The sequence below is a fragment of the Brachyistius frenatus genome, unplaced genomic scaffold (genome assembly GCF_029030835.1).
Source record: "Brachyistius frenatus isolate BFR_SWC_R1_liver_20210118 unplaced genomic scaffold, ASM2903083v1 Contig_56, whole genome shotgun sequence".
Lineage (NCBI taxonomy): Eukaryota > Metazoa > Chordata > Actinopteri > Embiotocidae > Brachyistius > Brachyistius frenatus.
Genome location: NW_027210655.1, coordinates 308,079 through 326,981, shown reverse-complemented (window position 1 = coordinate 326,981; position 18,903 = coordinate 308,079). Strand labels below are relative to the sequence as shown.

At 45.1% G+C, this 18,903-nt stretch overlaps 1 protein-coding gene across 1 annotated transcript; it reads left to right on the top strand.

Annotated features, from left to right (window-relative positions):
- Positions 1 to 1,264: 1,264 nt before the first annotated feature.
- Positions 1,265 to 16,667, top strand: LOC138624849 (sodium/potassium/calcium exchanger 1-like). The gene is given in 13 exon segments (XM_069705396.1): positions 1,265 to 1,393; positions 2,088 to 3,239; positions 6,341 to 6,409; positions 6,412 to 6,546; positions 7,280 to 7,388; positions 9,427 to 9,480; positions 10,428 to 10,478; positions 11,032 to 11,109; positions 12,870 to 12,982; positions 13,121 to 13,393; positions 14,483 to 14,572; positions 14,934 to 15,100; positions 16,040 to 16,667. Coding segments are annotated over 12 exon segments (2,373 nt in total). The 5' UTR covers positions 1,265 to 1,393; positions 2,088 to 2,255; the 3' UTR covers positions 16,290 to 16,667.
- Positions 16,668 to 18,903: the final 2,236 nt, after the last annotated feature.

Below are 18,903 nucleotides of genomic sequence, written 5' to 3'. Positions count from 1 at the left end.
CAGGTTCAAATAAATGATCAGTTTAACAAATGCAGATATATATATATATATATATATATATTTTAAGTTGGGGTTGATCTTATAGTTACAATTCGATTTTTGCGGACAATTCTAGTTTTTTTTAAAATTCATATTATTTAGTTAACAGCTCAATGAGTGTTTTATGGATATAATGTCGTCGTCATGCTTATGAGAAGCTGTTCCTGCCACTTTTTGAGCAACAGGTGTTCTCATTTTTTTTTTTTTGACCTTATCTGCGGACTGTTTGAGGGTCGTTTCTCTCACTCTTTAAGTTTATATTTCACTTTTAGGGCGGGACAACCTTTATTTTTGGACTTTTTAATGACTCGGATAATCTCCAGCATTTCTCAGCTTTAAACCTCAGCAGAGCGCTAATTGGTCAGAGTAAGAGAAAACACCTCCGGTGGGTCAGAAGGGACTCGTGGAGGTAAAATATTTGTGTAAAGTGAACCTTTAAGTGGAAAATATTTTGATCACAATAAATAGAGAACTGTGACCCTGAGCCGAGTCACAAACATCTGAACATTGATTTACATGTAGTCAGTGAAAAAAGGGTTTATATTAAATAACGTCAATTAATATCGGACAAAACATTGTATTCATATGCAAACTTGAGAAATTTAACATAATTTAGTTTAATGGAGAATTTCACATACAGGAAGCCAAGTATTTATATTTTATCTATCTAAAAAAAAGTGAAAACAAATTATCTATCTATCTATCTATCTATCTATCTATCTATCTATCTATCTATCTATCTATCTATCTATCTATCTATCTATCTATCTATCTATCTATCTATCTATTTATTTATTTATGTATTTATTTTTCGGCTAAACTACATGTATTTATTATCGAATCGCGTTTTGTTCTTTGGTGAAGGAAATTTAGTCACCTCTCCTCTCGGCACCAACACCTGACCACACCCAGAGTTCAGGATCACCCTCCTCCCCGTCAGCCCCTGAACATCTCATGTCGCTGTCCTCCGTCCACCGGACTGTGTCCTCTCCCCGGAGCCTCCCCTCGACTCCCGCAGTCGCGCGGCGCTTTTTGAACGTTGGTGTATTGATACAGCGTTCGTGCGGTTGAAAAAGTGGGCGGGGGGGTGGGGGTGGTGGAGGTAAGGTAAGGTAAAGGGGGGTGGTGGAGGTAAGGTAAAGGGGGGGGGAGGAGAGGGGGGGGGGGGAGGTGAGAGGTGTTCGGCTCCTAATCCTCTTAGTGGCATTATGCTGAGCTTCGTTCAAGCCCTGACATGCGGTGCGCCCTTGTAGCTCCCCAAAAACCGGAGTCAGCATCTCTGCACAGCTGGAGAGGGACGGACCGCAGCGGCGAAGGGGCCGAGCAGCAGCAGCAGCAGCCGGCGGCGCTACAGGTAGGGACCCCCGCACCGACACCGCACCACCCCCACCCCCGCACCGACACCGCACCGCACCGCACACCGCTCCTTTCTGCGTTTCATTCTCCTTCTTTTTTGTTTCTTTTTGAACATGTTTTCGGAAGGTGAAGACATTTAGATTTAACCTTGTGTTATAATCCGCGCTGGCTTGTAATTAAACCGCAACGCGCGGATTTTTATTTTTTTTATTTTTATTTGTTAACGCGCAGCTGTTAATTAATGTTTCGTTAATGATCCGCGCGCATTTCATCACGTTCTTCCCTGTTCCGCGCGCTCTCGCCGCAACGCTTCCACTAATCAGAGGACCAGTCGGAATTAATTGCTTTTATTTTTGATAAACGTCCGTGTATTGTTTTATTTTATTTATTTTCTTCGTTTGAACGTGCCCGACGGGTTTTCGCTGCTTATTCCTATTTTGTGAGAAGCCAAAGCTCTGAGTGATTACGTAGCCATAGTAACAGGTGGCTGTCTGCATCCTTCATCACCCTCCAACACACACACACACACACACACACACACACACACACACACACACACACACACACACACACACACACACACACACACACACACACACTTCCCTGCACCACAGAGCAGAGCAGAAACACATGTTCACGATGATGTGATTTTCTGTCTCAGCTGTGTGTGTTGTGCGTTTTGTGTTTTCCAGTCCTTCCGCAGGTTGAAGCCGCCCGCCGTGAAAAGATGAAACACACTTCGTGCGCTCGCGTGCGTCTCTTCACCGTCGGTGGCGTCCTCTCGCCGCGCAGCGCCACGGCAGCCGTCGGGGAATAGCGATGCGTCCGACATAGCTTCTCTGTCTTCTGGAGTCGAGACGATGAACGTGAAGCCGCCTCCTCGGAGGAGACTGCGGCGCGGCCGCGTCCTCTTCTTCCTCTCGGGCGTGCTGCTGGTTTTGGTCTACACGCTGACGCTGAAGGCCCGGCCGTCCCCGCCGCGAGCCTCCGCCCGGACGGGTGACGCCGTCGGAGCGGGGGGCCGGGGCGGGGACGGCGACGCCGTCGTGGAGGTCAACGTTCGGGAGGTGGCGGCGTCCAACGAGACGGACGAGGGGGCCGTCTCACCCGACGGCACCGAGCCTCCTCCGGTGATGGTCGTCAACAGGACGGACATCGAACAGTGTATCTACGTCGATCCCGAACCTCCCAAGCCGACCCCGCCGCCCCCGACCCCGCCGCCCCCGACCCCCGCCGCTTCCCCCCGCCCGCCGCCGGAGCCCCCCCACAGGAAGGGCGACTACCCGCGGGACCTGTTCTCGGTGGAGCAGCGGCGGCAGGGCTGGGTGGTGCTGCACATCCTCGGCATGACCTACATGTTCGTGGCGCTGGCCATCGTCTGCGACGAGTTCTTCGTGCCCGGCCTGGAGGTCATCACCGCCAGCCTGCAGATCTCCGACGACGTGGCCGGGGCCACGTTCATGGCGGCCGGAGGCTCCGCCCCCGAGCTCTTCACCTCCCTGATCGGCGTCTTCATCTCCCACAGCAACGTGGGCATCGGCACCATCGTGGGCTCGGCCGTCTTCAACATCCTGTTCGTGATCGGCATGTGCGCCGTCTTCTCGCGGGAGATGCTGCACCTCACGTGGTGGCCGCTGTTCCGCGACGTCACCTTCTACATCGTGGACCTCGGCATGCTCATCGTCTTCTTCCTGGACAACCTGATCCTGTGGTGGGAGAGCGTGCTGCTGGTGATGGGCTACGTCAGCTACGTCAGCTTCATGAAGTTCAACAGTCAGATCGAGCAGGCGGTGAAGTCGCAGATCAACAAGCACATGAGCATCGTGAAGGTGTGGACGGAGAAGGTCAGTTCACGTCCGACGATCAAAGTTGGGCGTTTTGACTTTTTCATTTAAATCGGAAATTTCGAATCAGAATTATTTCTGTGGCTGAAATGAGTCCGATTGAAATTAGAGCTAAAACACGACGTTAGCTCGTCAACAGAAACGTCGATTTATTTACCAACGCGGCAGTTTTTGGGTCGTTTTCAAAAGAGAGATGCCAAAAACTCTGGTGTCGTTTGAAGATCGATATTTGCCGGTTTTATTGTCGTCTAAACTACATTATCGAGTTTTATTTTTTTGGTTGTTCGTCGGAACAAAGCAAGTATTTTTAACAGCTGACAGTCACTCCGTCGACCCGACGGGTCGCAGATAGAAGAGGATTGTTCGCTCCTCGAAGAATTTCTTTTTTCGAATACGAACCGCCGACGTGGCAAATCACTGCAAAATCAAACCGCGTGGATACTTTCTACTCGTGAGGCCGACAGACCTGAAAAGAAAGAACAAATTTAAAAAGCAAAAGTTTCAGAGCAAATGATACGACGAGGTGATCGTGACGAATCTAGTGTGAAGCACACGTTTCTGAAGAAGAGGTTGGTTAGATTCTCTTTATAGTCTTCTGACGAATCCCATAAAAAGACCAAAATCAGCTGAGCATGAAACAGTTAAACTCCTCAGTGACCGCAATGTTGCACAAACTCCCAACGAAGGACCTGCACGTGTTTCGAATCGTCCCGAACGCCCAACGACATTTTCTAACCGGCGATGTCCGTAAGATATTCAACTTCTAATGAGCGAAACTACGTGGCGATTTAAAGATGGAAATCTTCGATGAGTCCGTAAGTGTGTTTCGGTCTTTGCGTCGTTGACAAAAGAAAGAGCGAATGAAGAGGATCAGCTGGAGCGTTTTAATGATCTCTGACATCAGGTGTTGGTTTAAAACTACTCGGCAAAAACAAAAGGAGGAAAACACACATTCGGTCATCGTCCATGAGAAAAGACGGCTGCAGGTAAAACTACATGTGTTTGCAGGGCCAGTTTTTACATCCACAGTACATATATATTTATATATATATATATATTTCTAGCCTTTCATCTCCTCACAGTTTGGGAACGCCGCCCCGCTCAGACACTCTGAAAGAGGAACGGCGATTTTTGTGGGTCTGAGCAGCTGTTTGTGTAAAAAAAAAATCCTTTGATGGCGCCGAACAGAAAAGACTCCAGGTGGTCGCCGACAAGCGTCACGGAGGTGAAGTGAAGCCAGATATGTCGCTAAAAAAAAAAAAAAAAAAAAAATGACCGGGCATGGTTTCATTCACAATTATCTCAAACAAAAGGAGGAGCGAAAGGTTTTATTTCTCGCGGAAGACCTGCCAGACTAAACGGCTTGGGCGTGTGAGCCGGTAGTCGACATGGAGAACTGGGTTTCGCGATTTGGAGTACCGGCAGCGACGATCTCCAATTTAGCCCGAGGCGTGTCCGCAATCAGCGCCCGCTCCTCCGGCCGTGATGAGGCGTGCTGACGCATATCTGGCTCTGAATTATGGAAATTACAAAAAGATATTTCTCCTCCGGGAATTTCAGTGTGGACATGTTTCTTCACATTTAGTCCATTTTTCGCAATGCTATGTTTTGATGTTAATTACGTTGCGGAGACGTTGGACTCGTGGTAAAGACTGTACGAGTGATAAGAGAGAACGTGTTGTTTTTACCACAAAATATATTTCCGTAAAAGAGAGCTCATTAGGAGTGGGTTTATTGAAGTAATGACGGTTTGAGGTTTATTGGTTCGACTCAGACGATGTGGAGACGGGACGGGACCAGACAGGGGGAGGTGGAGGAGTGGAGTATACGGATTTCAATTTTTATTTTTATTTTTTTATGTAGCGCCGAATCACAACGTAAGACATCTCAGGGCACTGAAGACAGGAAGCCAACAATTTACCCATTAAGGCATGAGCTACAGCTGGAAGGAAAAACTTCCTTTTAACGGGGTGAAAACTTCTTACAGTGGGAAGGAAAAACTCCCTTTTAACGGGGTGAAAACTTCTTACAGTGGGAAGGAAAAACTCCCTTTTAACGGGGTGAAAACTTCTTACAGTGGGAAGGAAAAACTCCCTTTTAACGGGATGAAAACTTCTTACAGTGGGAAGGAAAAAAATACCTTTTAACAGAATGAAAACTTCTTATAGTGGGAAGGAAAAACTCCCTTTTAACGGGATGAAAACTTCTTACAATGGGAAGGAAAAAAATACCTTTTAACAGGATGAAAACTTCTTATAGTGGGAAGGAAAAACTCCCTTTTAATGGGGTAAAAACTTCTTACAATGGGAAGGAAAAAAATACCTTTAACAGGATGAAAACTTCTTATAGTGGGAAGGAAAAACTCCCTTTTAACAGGATGAAAACTTCTTACAGCAAGAAGGAAAAACACTTTTAAAAAGAAGAAAATCTCCTACAGAGGAAAGAAAAAAACTCACTTTTAGCAGGAAGAAACCTCCGACAGAAACAAGTAGTTGTTTAACAGGTAGAAAGCTGAGAGAGAAGTTCTTTCTCATTTCCAAACGTACAGAAATGGTCGGACAGATCATGTTCATGATCAAAAACAACTTTATTTAGCAATACGCTGCATGTAAGAACATGTCGGCAGAAATAATGCAGCTGTTATAACTGGACTTTGTCGCCGGGCTGCAGGTTGGAGTAACAAAAGATGGTCTGAAAGGTTTAAGGTTTGTGACAAGCTCATTTGCTGATGGTGAGAAACTCACGCAGGCTATAAATTGGGTATACGGTTAACTAGATTACAGGATTACTGTAAAGTCTGTTTTCCAGTTTAGCCAGGAGCAGGTGGACATTGTCCAACCGTTACGCCTGATGGGTGTGTGTGTGTGTGTGTGGGGGGGGGGGGGGGTCATGTCCATCCATCACGTCCCAGAAACAGCTGACAGTTGACAGATTGGATCTGAATTTCAAATCATCGGGATTGAATTCAACTCAAATAAAAAATGTGATGATTGGAAATCTGAGTGTCTAAATTCACCGAACGTTAAACTCCCAACAGTCATTTTTACGTCCGTATGTGTTCGCGTGTAAACTGACGATAAAACTCTCTCTGACTTTTACAGGAGAGTGAAGCTCCTCCTCCTGCTCCTCCTCCTGCTGCTGCTCCTGCTTCTGCCGCCGCTGCTGCTCCTCTGCTCCTCCAGCTGCTCCACCAAAACCTGAGGAGAAACTCAAACCGGAACCGGCACCGCCACCCGGCAGCCCCAATCGCAGCCCTCATCGCAGCAAACTGACAGCAGAGCCGCAGGAAGACAAAGCAAGACTCAGGGTACGAAAACAACAACATTTATCATTGTGGGTTTTTTTTTTTTATGTTGTTGTTGAATTTTTAATTTAAAGACAAAAAAAATGAATCTTCTACCGATGGCCTTGTATAACAGAGAGGTTTATGACGTTTTTATTTCTGAAAAGTCTCCGAAAGGTTATTTTATCTTTTATATGGAACGAAAGGGTCGTTTATCCTGTTATAGAACAGTTTTATACAGTTATAGAAGCTCTAACATCCACCACACAACACAACAGCTCTTTAACATCACTGATTCCCCATCAAACTGATAAAATCCTGATCCTGGAAAGTCCGAAGGAAAAAAACGTTTTGGAGTTTTTTGACGAGCCATTAAAGATAAGGACGCCTGATGCATTGTGGGATATTATGTGCTTGACACGCGTGTCTGTTTTGGGGGGGATTTGGTGTCTGGGGGTTCGGGACATCATCGTCTATCAAACACTCTCAAAGTTACAAAACAGCTTATTAAAACAAAAGTTACATTTTCTACGTTATTTGTGTTCAAATTGGTAATTTTTTTTCATTTTTAACAGAAAAAAAACAAAACGTAAATGTAAAATTGCCGTTTCAGATGATTCTTCTTTGATGTCGAGAATGAAAATGAGGCGATGATGTTTTGGGTATTAACCGTTGAAAATACAGTTGTAATTTGCCTCTCGAAGGTTCAACGCTACGTGACCCGAATGTTTCACTACGTGTCTCCGTTGTCCCGCAGTTGCGTCCCGTCCTGCAGCGAGGCGGCAGCTCGGCGTCCCTCCACAACACGTCCCTGCGGAGCACCATCTTCCAGCTGATGATCCACACGCTGGATCCTCTGGGAGAAGGTAAAAAAAAACGATGTCAGAATTTATAAACAAAAAAAATCCCTCTGACGTCTAATGAATATAATGAAATTTGATGTTTTAAAAGTTTTTCCATCAAACTTTTAGTCACATTAAATGTAAAAACAAAAACAAAAAACTGTAGACGACTTAAAGGAGGCAGATTTGTTCCCCCAGAGTTGAAAACAAAATTTCAGAAAAACAAAACAAAATTTCAAACAGAATTTTCCAAAATGTAGAAAAGCAATGACGTGTATTTACCAAAGATTTGTTTTCTCAGGATCGCCTTCCAAAACAAGCAAATACTGAACGTCTAGATGTCTTCGTTTGACTCTGTTCATTAAATATACTATTTAATCATGTAATAAAATAAACACTAAAGGCTAAAAAAAAAAAAAGCCCTTTAATTTTAAAGAACATTATGAGATTAAATAATAATACGGAGCTGTTGGGCTTCAAGTAATCATTTTCATTATTAATTACTCTATTTATTATTCGTTAATTGATAGCACTTTAAGTTCTCCCAATTCAATTTTATTAGTAATAAAAATGAAGTAAATGCTTTCCAAGATATTTAACGTAGTTAAAATATGACGTTGGACAAAAAAACCGAGTGTTTATTAATGGACTGTGTTTTTCTGCAATTCTAACTTTTCCTACAAAAACGATTACGTAATATGATTTATGACATAAAAAATGTGTAGAGCAGCCTCCAAAGAAGAAGTTATAGTTTATTACTTTTAAATACTTATATCTGCTTACAGTCTGTTAAAAAAAAAAGCATTTATTAAATGCTAATTTTCTGCTGGTAAATGATTAACCGACTTTTTAAAATTAATATCTGTGACAAAAAAAAAAAAAAAAAGAAGCATGTCTTCACGTCCGAGAAGCTCGAGCCCGTTCATAGAAATATAAAAACAGATAATCAGTTGATTCTCTGCCGGTCGACTCGATGTTCCAGCTCACGGTGACTCAGCCGCGTCCGTCCTGTTCCTTCCTGTAAGTCAACACGTTGCGACCTTCACCGCGACCTCGAACTCCCCGGGCCGCTGTTCCTCGCTTCCCACAGCGCCCCGGCCACCGCTGAGCCTTAATCAGCTTTTCAATACAGGCTAATAAAAGCTGGATAAGAGCCAGCGCGCGGGCCGACCAAGCTCTTTATCTCTGTGGAGTCCGACTCCATGCAGCTGGATCGTCTCCGAACAGGAAACCGGAGCCGATTTGGTTCCCCCGATAATTAAACCTGCGTGGTTTTTTTGTACATTAATTAAGATGTGGAGCAACAGGCTATTTATGAAGAGTGCCGGTAGTGGGTTTGTGTGACCCAGAGTTTGGACTGACAGGAGAGGAGAAGGCTGTGGTGCGTCCCGATATCGTGTCTGGATCAGTTTCGGTTTCAGCTCTCACGCGGCACCGCAGCACGATAATTCAAGTTTTTTTGTTTGCTGCTGATGTCTAATAATAAAACAAAAGCAGAGCCAATAAACTTTTAATTTGACATATTTGGAGCTTATAAATTGCCGCTGATTTTGAGACCAGAACTTGAAGGGTACAAATCTTAGTTTTGGTAAATGAGTAGTAGACTGTATTTAAAAGTGGACGTAGCTTTGGGGTCTAAAAACCGAGGCCACTGCAGAAGTGTCTTAAAGTGCAATACCACCGATGGCCACTAGGGGTTGGCTCCCAAAAGGCTGTGGTTCCATAGAGTCCCATTAAACTTCTTTCATGAAATACAAAATCCTAAAGTTTTTTTCATAAGTCATTATGATGTCCTTCGCTAAGAAAATAATTCCATCATTAATTAGATATCAAGCCTCAAAAAACGGTATATTTGGGGGCGTGTCTGTTTGATTGACAGGCGTCAGATCCACCGCTTGCTCCTTCCCAGCTCGTCAAAATATGGCTCCAAAATACGGAGACGGCGTCGGTTGCCTCTTGGGTAAAGCTGAATTCTCTGGTGGTTTTTGAGAAGCGTGATTTCTGTCAGTTTGAACTGTGATGGCCCACGAAGTTAAAATCCTCTCTGTGGTTTCCGTCCTAGAAGCAGATCTTAGAGGGGCCGTTAAAACCCCCGGCCCGAGGAAAGTCAGAAGAGGTAAGAACGACCGCGAGGTGTCGCCTTGGCTGTCGTGTTTCTCGTCGCTTGTCTTTATGTGATTTTGTGTTTTTTGTGTCGGTGCAGCTTCAGATTCGCTGCTTCACTGCGTTGCGTCGTCTGTGTTGTGTCACCAAACCCTGAAGACAGCTGAACAACGTCACTCTGAGCAATAACACTGAAATACAGCGACGAGCCAAAATATTATGACCACTATCAGTTCTGTTCAGTTTTATTTACATGGCGCCAAATCACAACACGAGTCATCTCCGGGCACTTAACGCTGTAAGATCGAGACCTGACAAGCCGACAAATGCGTCCGTGCATGAGCGACAGCTGGAAGGAAAAAAAACTCCCTTTTAACGGGAAGAAGAAACTCAGACGGAACCAGACTCAGAGGTGGTGTGAGGGGTGAGCAGAGAGAGAAAAGAACAGCGTAGAGAGACAACAAAGAATGAACCTTCGGCAGGTTGGGGTGGCCAGTAGACTGCAGCTCAGAAAAACATGCAGCTCCGGAGAAACCTGCAGAAAAATGCACAAAACTACAGAAGAAAGGTGGCATGAAGTTAATGAGACGCATTGGTGGCAAACGAATGCATGGAGAGTAAAGAGGGGAGCGGTGCATCGTGGGATGTCCCGTATATGTCACAGCGTAACTGAAGGACGGTTCAAGGTCACCTGAGCGAAATGTAACTTTGCGCAAAGGACCAACTAATTAGACATCGGTGGTCTAAATGTTTCTGCTCATGTGACCTTTGTTGGTCCACTGAGTCCGTGTGCAGAGATTCTTCCCTCGATGTTGTTTCGCAAGTTGGGAAACTCGAATTCCGTCATTGTCTGACCTCGTTCTACGTTTACTATTATAAATAAGTACTAAATAGGGAGTCACGTGACCGAAAGAGACCAATAATGTTGGGTATTTTCTGTCGTGCGTATCTGCCAATCAGAGACGTCCTTCAACGGTGATGTCAGAGGCGAAGGGTCGGTACAGCGGAAAGGTAAGACGGACGGACGGACGCCGCCGTTGTCGATGCCGCGTCCGGTGGACGGTTGTTTGTCCGTATTAGACGGTTGCATGTTTGTGTTTGTGTCAGGTTGTTGATTGTGTTGTTGTCGTTGTGACCTTTTACGCACACTGGCTTTTTTTTTGTAAAACTTCCATTTTTGTTCCGTATTCATGAAGACGGAGGAAGTCTTCAAACAAAAAGCAACATTTTTTTTTTTAAATTTCTGGTACCTTTTTGAAGGCCGTGATACTTGGTTTCTATTTGAAGGTCCCTGACTGACCCGCCTGCTGCAGGCTTTAACACAGCTGTTGGTAATGAGCTCGTTTTAGAGCTCCGCTCCAGCTGTGGTTTCCGCCGTACGGAGGCTCGGTGCTCTTCACCGGCCGGTGTGTGTGCTTGTAAGGTCGGAGGCACGTTGGCTCGTTTGCACAAAGCTGCTTGTTGTAGAAGAAGGAGAAGGAGGAGGAGGAGGAGGAGGAGGAGGAGGAGAGTATCTGAGGTTTCTAATGAGTTTTTGTATGAGCGATGATTCTCTTGATTGCAGCAAAGAACAAAGTAAAACCTTTGAACGTCCCGGTGACGGAAAAACTCCCGAGCAAGTCGCACCGCCGGCACGCTGAAGGTGAGTCGGGTGTGAACAATAACGCCTTTTCCTGGAGGGTACGATCGTAAGTTTAAAAACCGTCGACTTAAAAGTCTTTTTTATCGATCTGACCGTGGGAGGCGTGTTTTGGGCTTTGTTAGCCTAGCTTAGCATAAAGAATGGAGGCGGGTGGAAACTGCTAGCTTATCTCAATACTTCTGGGTACAAGAAAAACATTGCTGTGCTCATACGTCACGATATGTCTGTGCCCGCGGAGGAAAAGATCGATTGTCGTAGTTTAAAATCCGTACGGAGGATATTATTTTGTAAAGCTTCAGTTTTAACGCCTCAGAAGAGCTTTTAAAGTCATTTTCTGCGTTTCTGGAAACGTTTAGTTGAGTTCTCCGTTTTAAATTTGTGTCTTAACTTCTCATGTTTTTGTTTTTTTTACTTACTTCAGAATTAACGCTCAGTTGATTTCCTAAATCGCTTGACACCGATATGCTTCCCTCTAGTGGACGGATGAGTGCAGGACACGCTTTGCCGCGATACCATGTTGGACATTTAAGCCTTTAATTCTTTCTTTTTTTTTTTTTTTTTTTTACAATAGGCAGGCTAGCGGTTCCCCTCCGCTTCCAGTCTTTGTGCTAAGCTAAGCTACCGTGTCTGCGTCCCCAATGCAAAGAAAATGAATTCATACCGACCGATTCTCATGTGAAAAAAGGGAAACGAGCTCAAAGCGTTCAAAAATCAGACGAAGAAACAAAACCGGCGGCTCCGTACTCGTAGAAAAACATCGCATGTTGCCGATATTTCAAATGACGTTCGAAGATCTGTTCTTGTTTTTGTCGGCCCCGCGAGACGCCGGTTGTCTGTTGATAATGGGAGATGATTCGGGGTTGAAGGAGGTCGTTCGCCACAATCAGCGCGGCCTCTCGGCCGGCGTGTTCGTGCGTCACGGTTGTGCGGTAATGAGGCGCTCCGGAGTCCGAGGGGCTGCAGGAAGCCTGGAGAGGCCTCGACGAGCCCGAATCAATCAGCCCCGCGGATTAACATGCAGATGAGGAGCGGCGTGTGTGTGTGTGTGTGTGTGTGTGTGTGTGTGTGTGTGTGTGTGTGTGTGTGTGTGTGTGTGTGTGTGTGTGTGTGTGTGTGTGTGTGTGAATCCCTCCCCCTCCTTTAGTCCGGCATGAATATCTCCAGTCACTCCCACTGACTCAATAACGCGTCCGTTTAACATTAAAAAAAAAAAATAAACAGCAGCAACTGTCTGCAAACTGAACTTTTATAACTTCTGTCATTTTTCACAACTGCAAAGTTCTTTTAGGCTTTTAGCTGTTTCATATAAAGTCAAAAAAAAAAAAAAAAAAGTTTAAACATTTGGAGTCACAGCCGGTTTGTTTTATCGCAATTTATCTGAATTTATTGACACGCGAATGAAACCGTGAGTAAAAAAAAGGAAAGAGAATTAAATGATGTGTTTTTATAAACGCAGTTTCAGATCAGGAAATCTGGGATTTTTCTTTCTTTTCTGACGTTTTAAAGACAAAGAAAATGAGCAAAGAAATGATTTCGAGCTTTGAATAACGTCCTTTCAAAACAAAGTCCCAAAGTGCACCCAGAAAAATAAAAGAGGGTCAAACGGTAGCTTTAAAAAAAAATATATAACAGGCCACGTGGAAAAAAATTAAAATAAACAAGGCAATCAATCAATGAAAGCGTGAAGTCAGTAAATGGTTAAATGGGGTTGATGTGGTTCGTACGATGCTGCATCCTGTTTGTTCTTCTTCTTCCTGTAGACGCTGATATCAAACCAAAGTCTGAGCAGCCCGCCGCCGAGCCGTCCACCTCGCAGCCTCCGAAGACGGACGACGCGACCCAGGTGACGTCCGAACAGCCGGACGAGTCGAAGGTACGCAGAGAGATTGTTTGGAAATGATTTTCATTTTAAAGTCTTGACTCTTTTCGTATTTTCTCCCTCATCGGGAACGTGACCGGGTTACATTAGGCTCCGCCTCTCTCACGTCTCACTGTGTGTCCTCTCCTGCAGGCGGCGGCGGCCGCGGCGGCGTCGGAGGGCGGCGGCGAGGACGAGGGCGGCGGCGAGGACGAGGGCGGCGGCGAGGACGAGAGCTCCTCCAGCGAGAGCGAGGAGGACGACGATGAGGAAGAAGACGAGGACGAAGAAGAGAAGGAGGAAGAGGAGGAGAACGAGCCGTTGTCTTTGGGCTGGCCCGAAACCCGGTGGAAACAGGCCACGTACCTGTTCCTGCTGCCCATCGTGTTCCCGCTGTGGCTCACGCTGCCCGACGTCCGCAACCCGGTGAGCGCGAACCGCTCCCGTCGTCACCGTGGCAACCGCAGCCCGGATACCCTTGACTCCGCTCGGTTGAAAGTCGGCTGGCGTGAAACCGGTTTGATCCCAGTTTACTGAAATAAAATATCCGTCGCAATTTCGTTTCATCCTCAGTGGAATAAACACCGGCTCAGTTTCGAGAGATTAGATTTAATATCATGTGAGGTCATAAAAGGCGGTAAACACTCCGATTTTTTGTTTTTGTTTTTGTTTGAGTCACTTTAAAGTTTCAATAATTCAAAAAAAAAAAAAATAATTATCTGAAATATTGCTTTGAAAAAAAAATCTTCTTAATGAGATAGATAAGAATAATATGACATCTAAATGTTTGAAAGAAACAAAAAAAATATCACGTTTCAGAAAAAGTTCTGAAATCACTGAAAATAATTGATGACTCGTCTTCACTCTCGCTGCCGTCACGACTTACGAACTGTAGCAGGAAATAAGTCGCACAAGGAGGAACTTCATTTCTCTTCAAACTCAGTAAATATGTCTGTTGAAAAGAACCCGTAGTTAGTTTTTTTATCTGCTGAGCTGTGGAGGCATTCGTTGAAATTATTTGTGCCGCACACGAATACGAGGGAGGACGAATAAGTTCAGAGACCGCTCCCGTCACGCGCCAACGATGCGCAGCGCCAACGACCGCCGCTCACAAAAACCGGAGTAACTCGGCTGGTGCTTTTGATCGAGCGACGAAATTCGTAGCACTTACTCGTCAGGGTTTGACCTTCCTCCTGCTCCGCGTGCGGAACGAAAACGTATTGAACCACCGTCGTACCACCGGGGTGAAAACGTCCGCTGTCGGATAACCGACGGGACGGCGTGAAATAGTTTCAACGTGGAGGTCTAACTATTATCTCCTCTTCAACTTGACCTGTTTCTGTTTTGCTGAAATCATAAAAAGCCAAAGGTGCACGCTCGACACATGAACATCAGTTCAACGTGTTTTACCAAAGAGCAGAGCTTTTCTCGTCCGGATTCAAACCTCTGTTTCCTCATTCCTGCAGATCTCCTGATGTTCGGCAGATGTTTTCTGACGTCTTTTCCTTTTTGCAGGCGTCCAGGAGATACTTCGCCATGACGTTCATCGGCTCCATCATGTGGATCGGCGTGTTCTCCTACCTGATGGTGTGGTGGGCTCATCAGGTCGGTCGCCTCGTCACACTCGTCACGCTTACGTGACTCCGGTTGTTCGACGCGGAGCTTAGGAAAGGTTCAACAGGTTCAACATTTTCTTCATTAAATATGAAGCTGCAGCTGGTTAGCTTAGCGTAGCAGTAAGACCTGCAAACAATGGGGACCAGCTCCTCACAAAATGCGCCGACCTGCACCTCAGAAAGTCATTAATTTAATGCCTTGCTCATTCAGCCTGATGTTGATACTGTTATAAATCAGATTTATAACTATTTTAAAAAAAAACATAAATTCCTGGATTTCTCTGTAAAAAAAAACAAAAAACGATTTGTTTCAGTTTCTGACACCTGTTTCCCGCTCGTCTTTCTTCCAGGTGGGCGAGACTATCGGCATCTCGGAGGAAATCATGGGTCTGACCATCCTGGCGGCCGGGACGTCCATCCCTGACCTGATCACCAGCGTGATCGTGGCCCGGAAAGGTCTGGGGGACATGGCCGTGTCCAGCTCGGTGGGCAGTAACATCTTCGACATCACTGTGGGGTGAGTGAGCCTCTTATGTACTGTCACTTTAAAGAGAGGTGGACGATTCGGGATAAACAGTATTTATTAGATGGAGAAGGCATTTCTGAACCACTTACCTGAAAATCTAACGAGAAGTCAAATATGGCACCAAACGGTTCTTTATGAGCCGAGATGACGAATATTAGCTTCTCTCTTGCTCTTCTTTAGCTGCAGATATCCATCGTCTAATGTCAAAAAGAAATATCAGGAGGCGACATTTCGTTGAAGTCTCAGATACAGCACAGTATCATCTGTATAAAAATGAGGCAAAATATATTTTTGTCGTAAAATCAAGCAGGAGCAGGAACAAACTAAAAAAGTAAAGGACCTACAATAGACCCCTGAGGAACACCCAAAGTACCAGCATCAGTCATTCACACAGAGAAAGCCTTCAAAACATAAAGTTTTCTAGTAAAAAGAGAATATTATAAATAGTGAAATTATTTTGGTCCTTTCATTGAAAAGCAGTGAAATATTCTGATTCTTTATTTAACTGAAAAATGATCAGAGAAACAATTTAAACAACTTTTAAAAAATACCAATACAGGTAAGTGTTGCAGGTGGATCGATATTGAATTACTTTATATGCAGTTTGCTAGTTAATCCAGCGGTTCAACAAAATTCAGTCTCTCAAACTGACTTTTAGCTTTCAACAAGTTAACATTTAAATAAAATGTAAACATGTAGAGATTAAATTCTTCTTTGCACCAGGACAGATTTATTTTAATTTTTTTAAAGAAGCCACAAACCAAAAACAGTTGGAAACTGCTGGTTTAATCCTGAACAAAGTTGGTTTCAGAAGCTCGTCACACGGACGATTATGTAGCTGGACGAGTTTTAAGTAGCTCGAAACTGTAGTTGTTCAAGTTTAAGGACCTCAGAAACGAACTTAACCACGTCTGTCCTGTCTGGTTTTAGTCTGCCCGTCCCGTGGCTCATATACATGCTGTTCCACAACGGCGAGCCGGTAACCGTCAGCTCCAACGGCCTCTTCTGCGCCATCGTGCTGCTCTTCCTCATGCTCCTCTTCGTCATCTTCTCCATCGCCGTCTGTCGCTGGAAGATGAGCCGCATGCTGGGCCTCACCATGTTCGTACTGTACTTCGTGTTCCTCGTGCTCAGCGTGATGCTGGAGGACCGCATGCTCACCTGCCCCGTTTCGATCTGAGCCGCGGGGGAGGGGGAGGGGGAGGGGGGAGGAGGGCGGCGAGCGTCGCCGCGGCAACCGACCCGGAGCGTCCGGGCCGGTGAATCGGTACTGTACGTAGGATGTGTTAGATACGAGAACCCGGCCGAGTCTCGAAAAAAGGCCCCGGCCGGGCACGCACTAGATGTCGTGCTGTTAAAGGAAAATTCAACCCTGAACGTAGCTTCACATATTTGTAGTCCGAGCGTCATTTTCCAGCAGCTACTTTGAGATCACTGTGCTGTAGTTTCGTTTTCTGTCCGGAGACCGCTCCTGTTGCGCACGAACTGTGCTCGGAGCACGGGGAAGCTAAAACCTTCGTGAGTACGCGCTCCCCAAGTTTCGCCGCTCGGTCAAAATCGGCACCGGAGCTCGACGCGGGGTCGTTCACGTTTCAAGAGGGGGGCGGAGCTTCACCGTCCGAGACCGAAGGAGACGCGTCGGGTCAGGAGGCACCGGCTGGGTTTTTCGTTGGCGTCGGTGGGGTTGTGTTTCCCTCGAATTCGCCCCCCCCTTCAGAGTCAGACCGTCAACACCGAGTTCCACCGGGACCTTCTGAAGGGGGGGGGGGGGAAAATCGCTGCAAAAACCACCTGAACCGCGGCGTCACGGCAACGTGGTTCATCGGATTTCACTTCCCGTGACTTCTTTCCGTTAATCTGAAACAAAACTTGACGCTCAACTTTCGGGTCGGCGTTCAAATCGCCGTGCGGCCGGACCGGCGCTCCCACGAAAGCGTGGAACTCAGGCGCCGATGACGATCAAGCAACAAAACTCGGTTTACTTACTCACGAAGGGTTTGAGCTTCCCCCCCGCTCCGTTCACGAACAACAGGAGCAGTCTCGGGACATTTTGATCGGCCTTCGATATAAGATAATACTGACCAGAAAAAAAACTAGTTTTTATGTGTATTGTTGGGGAAAAAAAACTTGTTGTGGCACCTCTGGGTTTAGAAATTGGTTCTTTTTCCACATTTCTTTCCTTCCTTCCTTCTTTGCGGCAAAATCACATCTCTAGAAATAAACCCTCTTTTTTTTTTTCACATATCTGGCACAAGAAACTGCACATTTCAGGCATGAGACTCGACCGTAGCTGCCGGAAAACATCTGGATGTGACCTCACATATCCAATAATGTTTATTACTACAAGCATTAAAAAAAAAAAAAAAAAAAAAAATTCACACAATTAACCTTCAACACAAACGCTTACAATCCCAGTCGCTCACCGCTGATTCAGGTAACAGGTGTTCGAGTGGAGTTTTCCTTTACTATTGTGAGCATACTGTTTCCTGGAACATCCCTGAGGTGACTTTAAACAGGTTCATTTAAATCTACTCTTAACGGTGACTGAACAGATTCACTGTTCAAAAATCACTGGATGCAACTTCAGTTTTTTGTATGGTCAGCATTTCCCGAACTGTATCCTTAAAACTCTTGTTCTGTATTTCACTAAACGAGTATTTGTTCATGTTTAGTTGTATAAAGGATTTTTTTTTGTGTGTGTGTGTGTGTGTGTGAAAACGTATTTGTTTGCATCGACACTAACCGTGGTGGAGAGAATCAGTGATTGTGTGCGTGTCGGACCGTCTTCGCTGTCGTCACGTTACTGTCGTGTTAAAAATGCTCTTGTTAGATTCGAGTGGATGCAAACATGGATTATTGATATGGGAACGATCGATATTTAACATTTTAAATTCCATGCTGCAATAAATTATTTTTTTAAACAGTGAACTTGGAGGTGTGTGCGGTTTTACTGGGCTACGAGGGTCAAAGTGACTTCAATGCAGAAAACTACAAAAAATGGCAAATACAAACTGGCTGCACGTTACTGCAGCGAGCCGGTAAAGAAACAAAAATCTAAAAACTTGGACTTAAACTGTAATCAGTCTGACACCTCTAACATTTCGCATTTCATTGCGTTATTAAATTTCCAAAGCTACCGATGTCCAATCGTCAGAAAAACACAAAAACCCGCTGCAGACATTTGGATGGGATCAGTTTCGTACTCCATAAAAACGAAACGGCGACTCAAAACGCAGCTCTGCAGCGCCTCTAGTGGACAGAAACGCATGGACGTTTTTGAGAAGCGGCGGCGACCACAAAACTTGGTTGTATTCGTTCTCCGAAGACGATGAATTTTTGTAAATTTCGTCATCGTTTCCGTAGTGCGATCAACCAACATTACTTTTCTGAAAGAGACAATTTTGTCTTGTGTTAAAAAAAAACCAAAAAAAAACCAGAAGACATAAAAAAAAGACAGCGGTGAGAGTGTACGTGATTTTATTTACAGTTACAGTCCTGTAGATCCGGTTGCTGTTCAGAACCTTCGACACATTTAAAAGGACCTTTTGCACATTGTGTGAATAAAATGTTATAAAATGTGATTTATACAAAGGGCGAGCTCAAATGTACATGGCCCAGATTCTGCAAAATCATTCATTTTTACAACTTAAATTGTTTTTTTTTTTTGTAATAACAGAAATCCAGATGAATCGACATCGTAGTCGATGTGTCTTCTCTGAGACCCGCCGGTCGATGACACCTTCAAGCTCAAAAGTTCATGTTTTTTGGAGGGCAAAGTGCAGCTTGTTGACTTT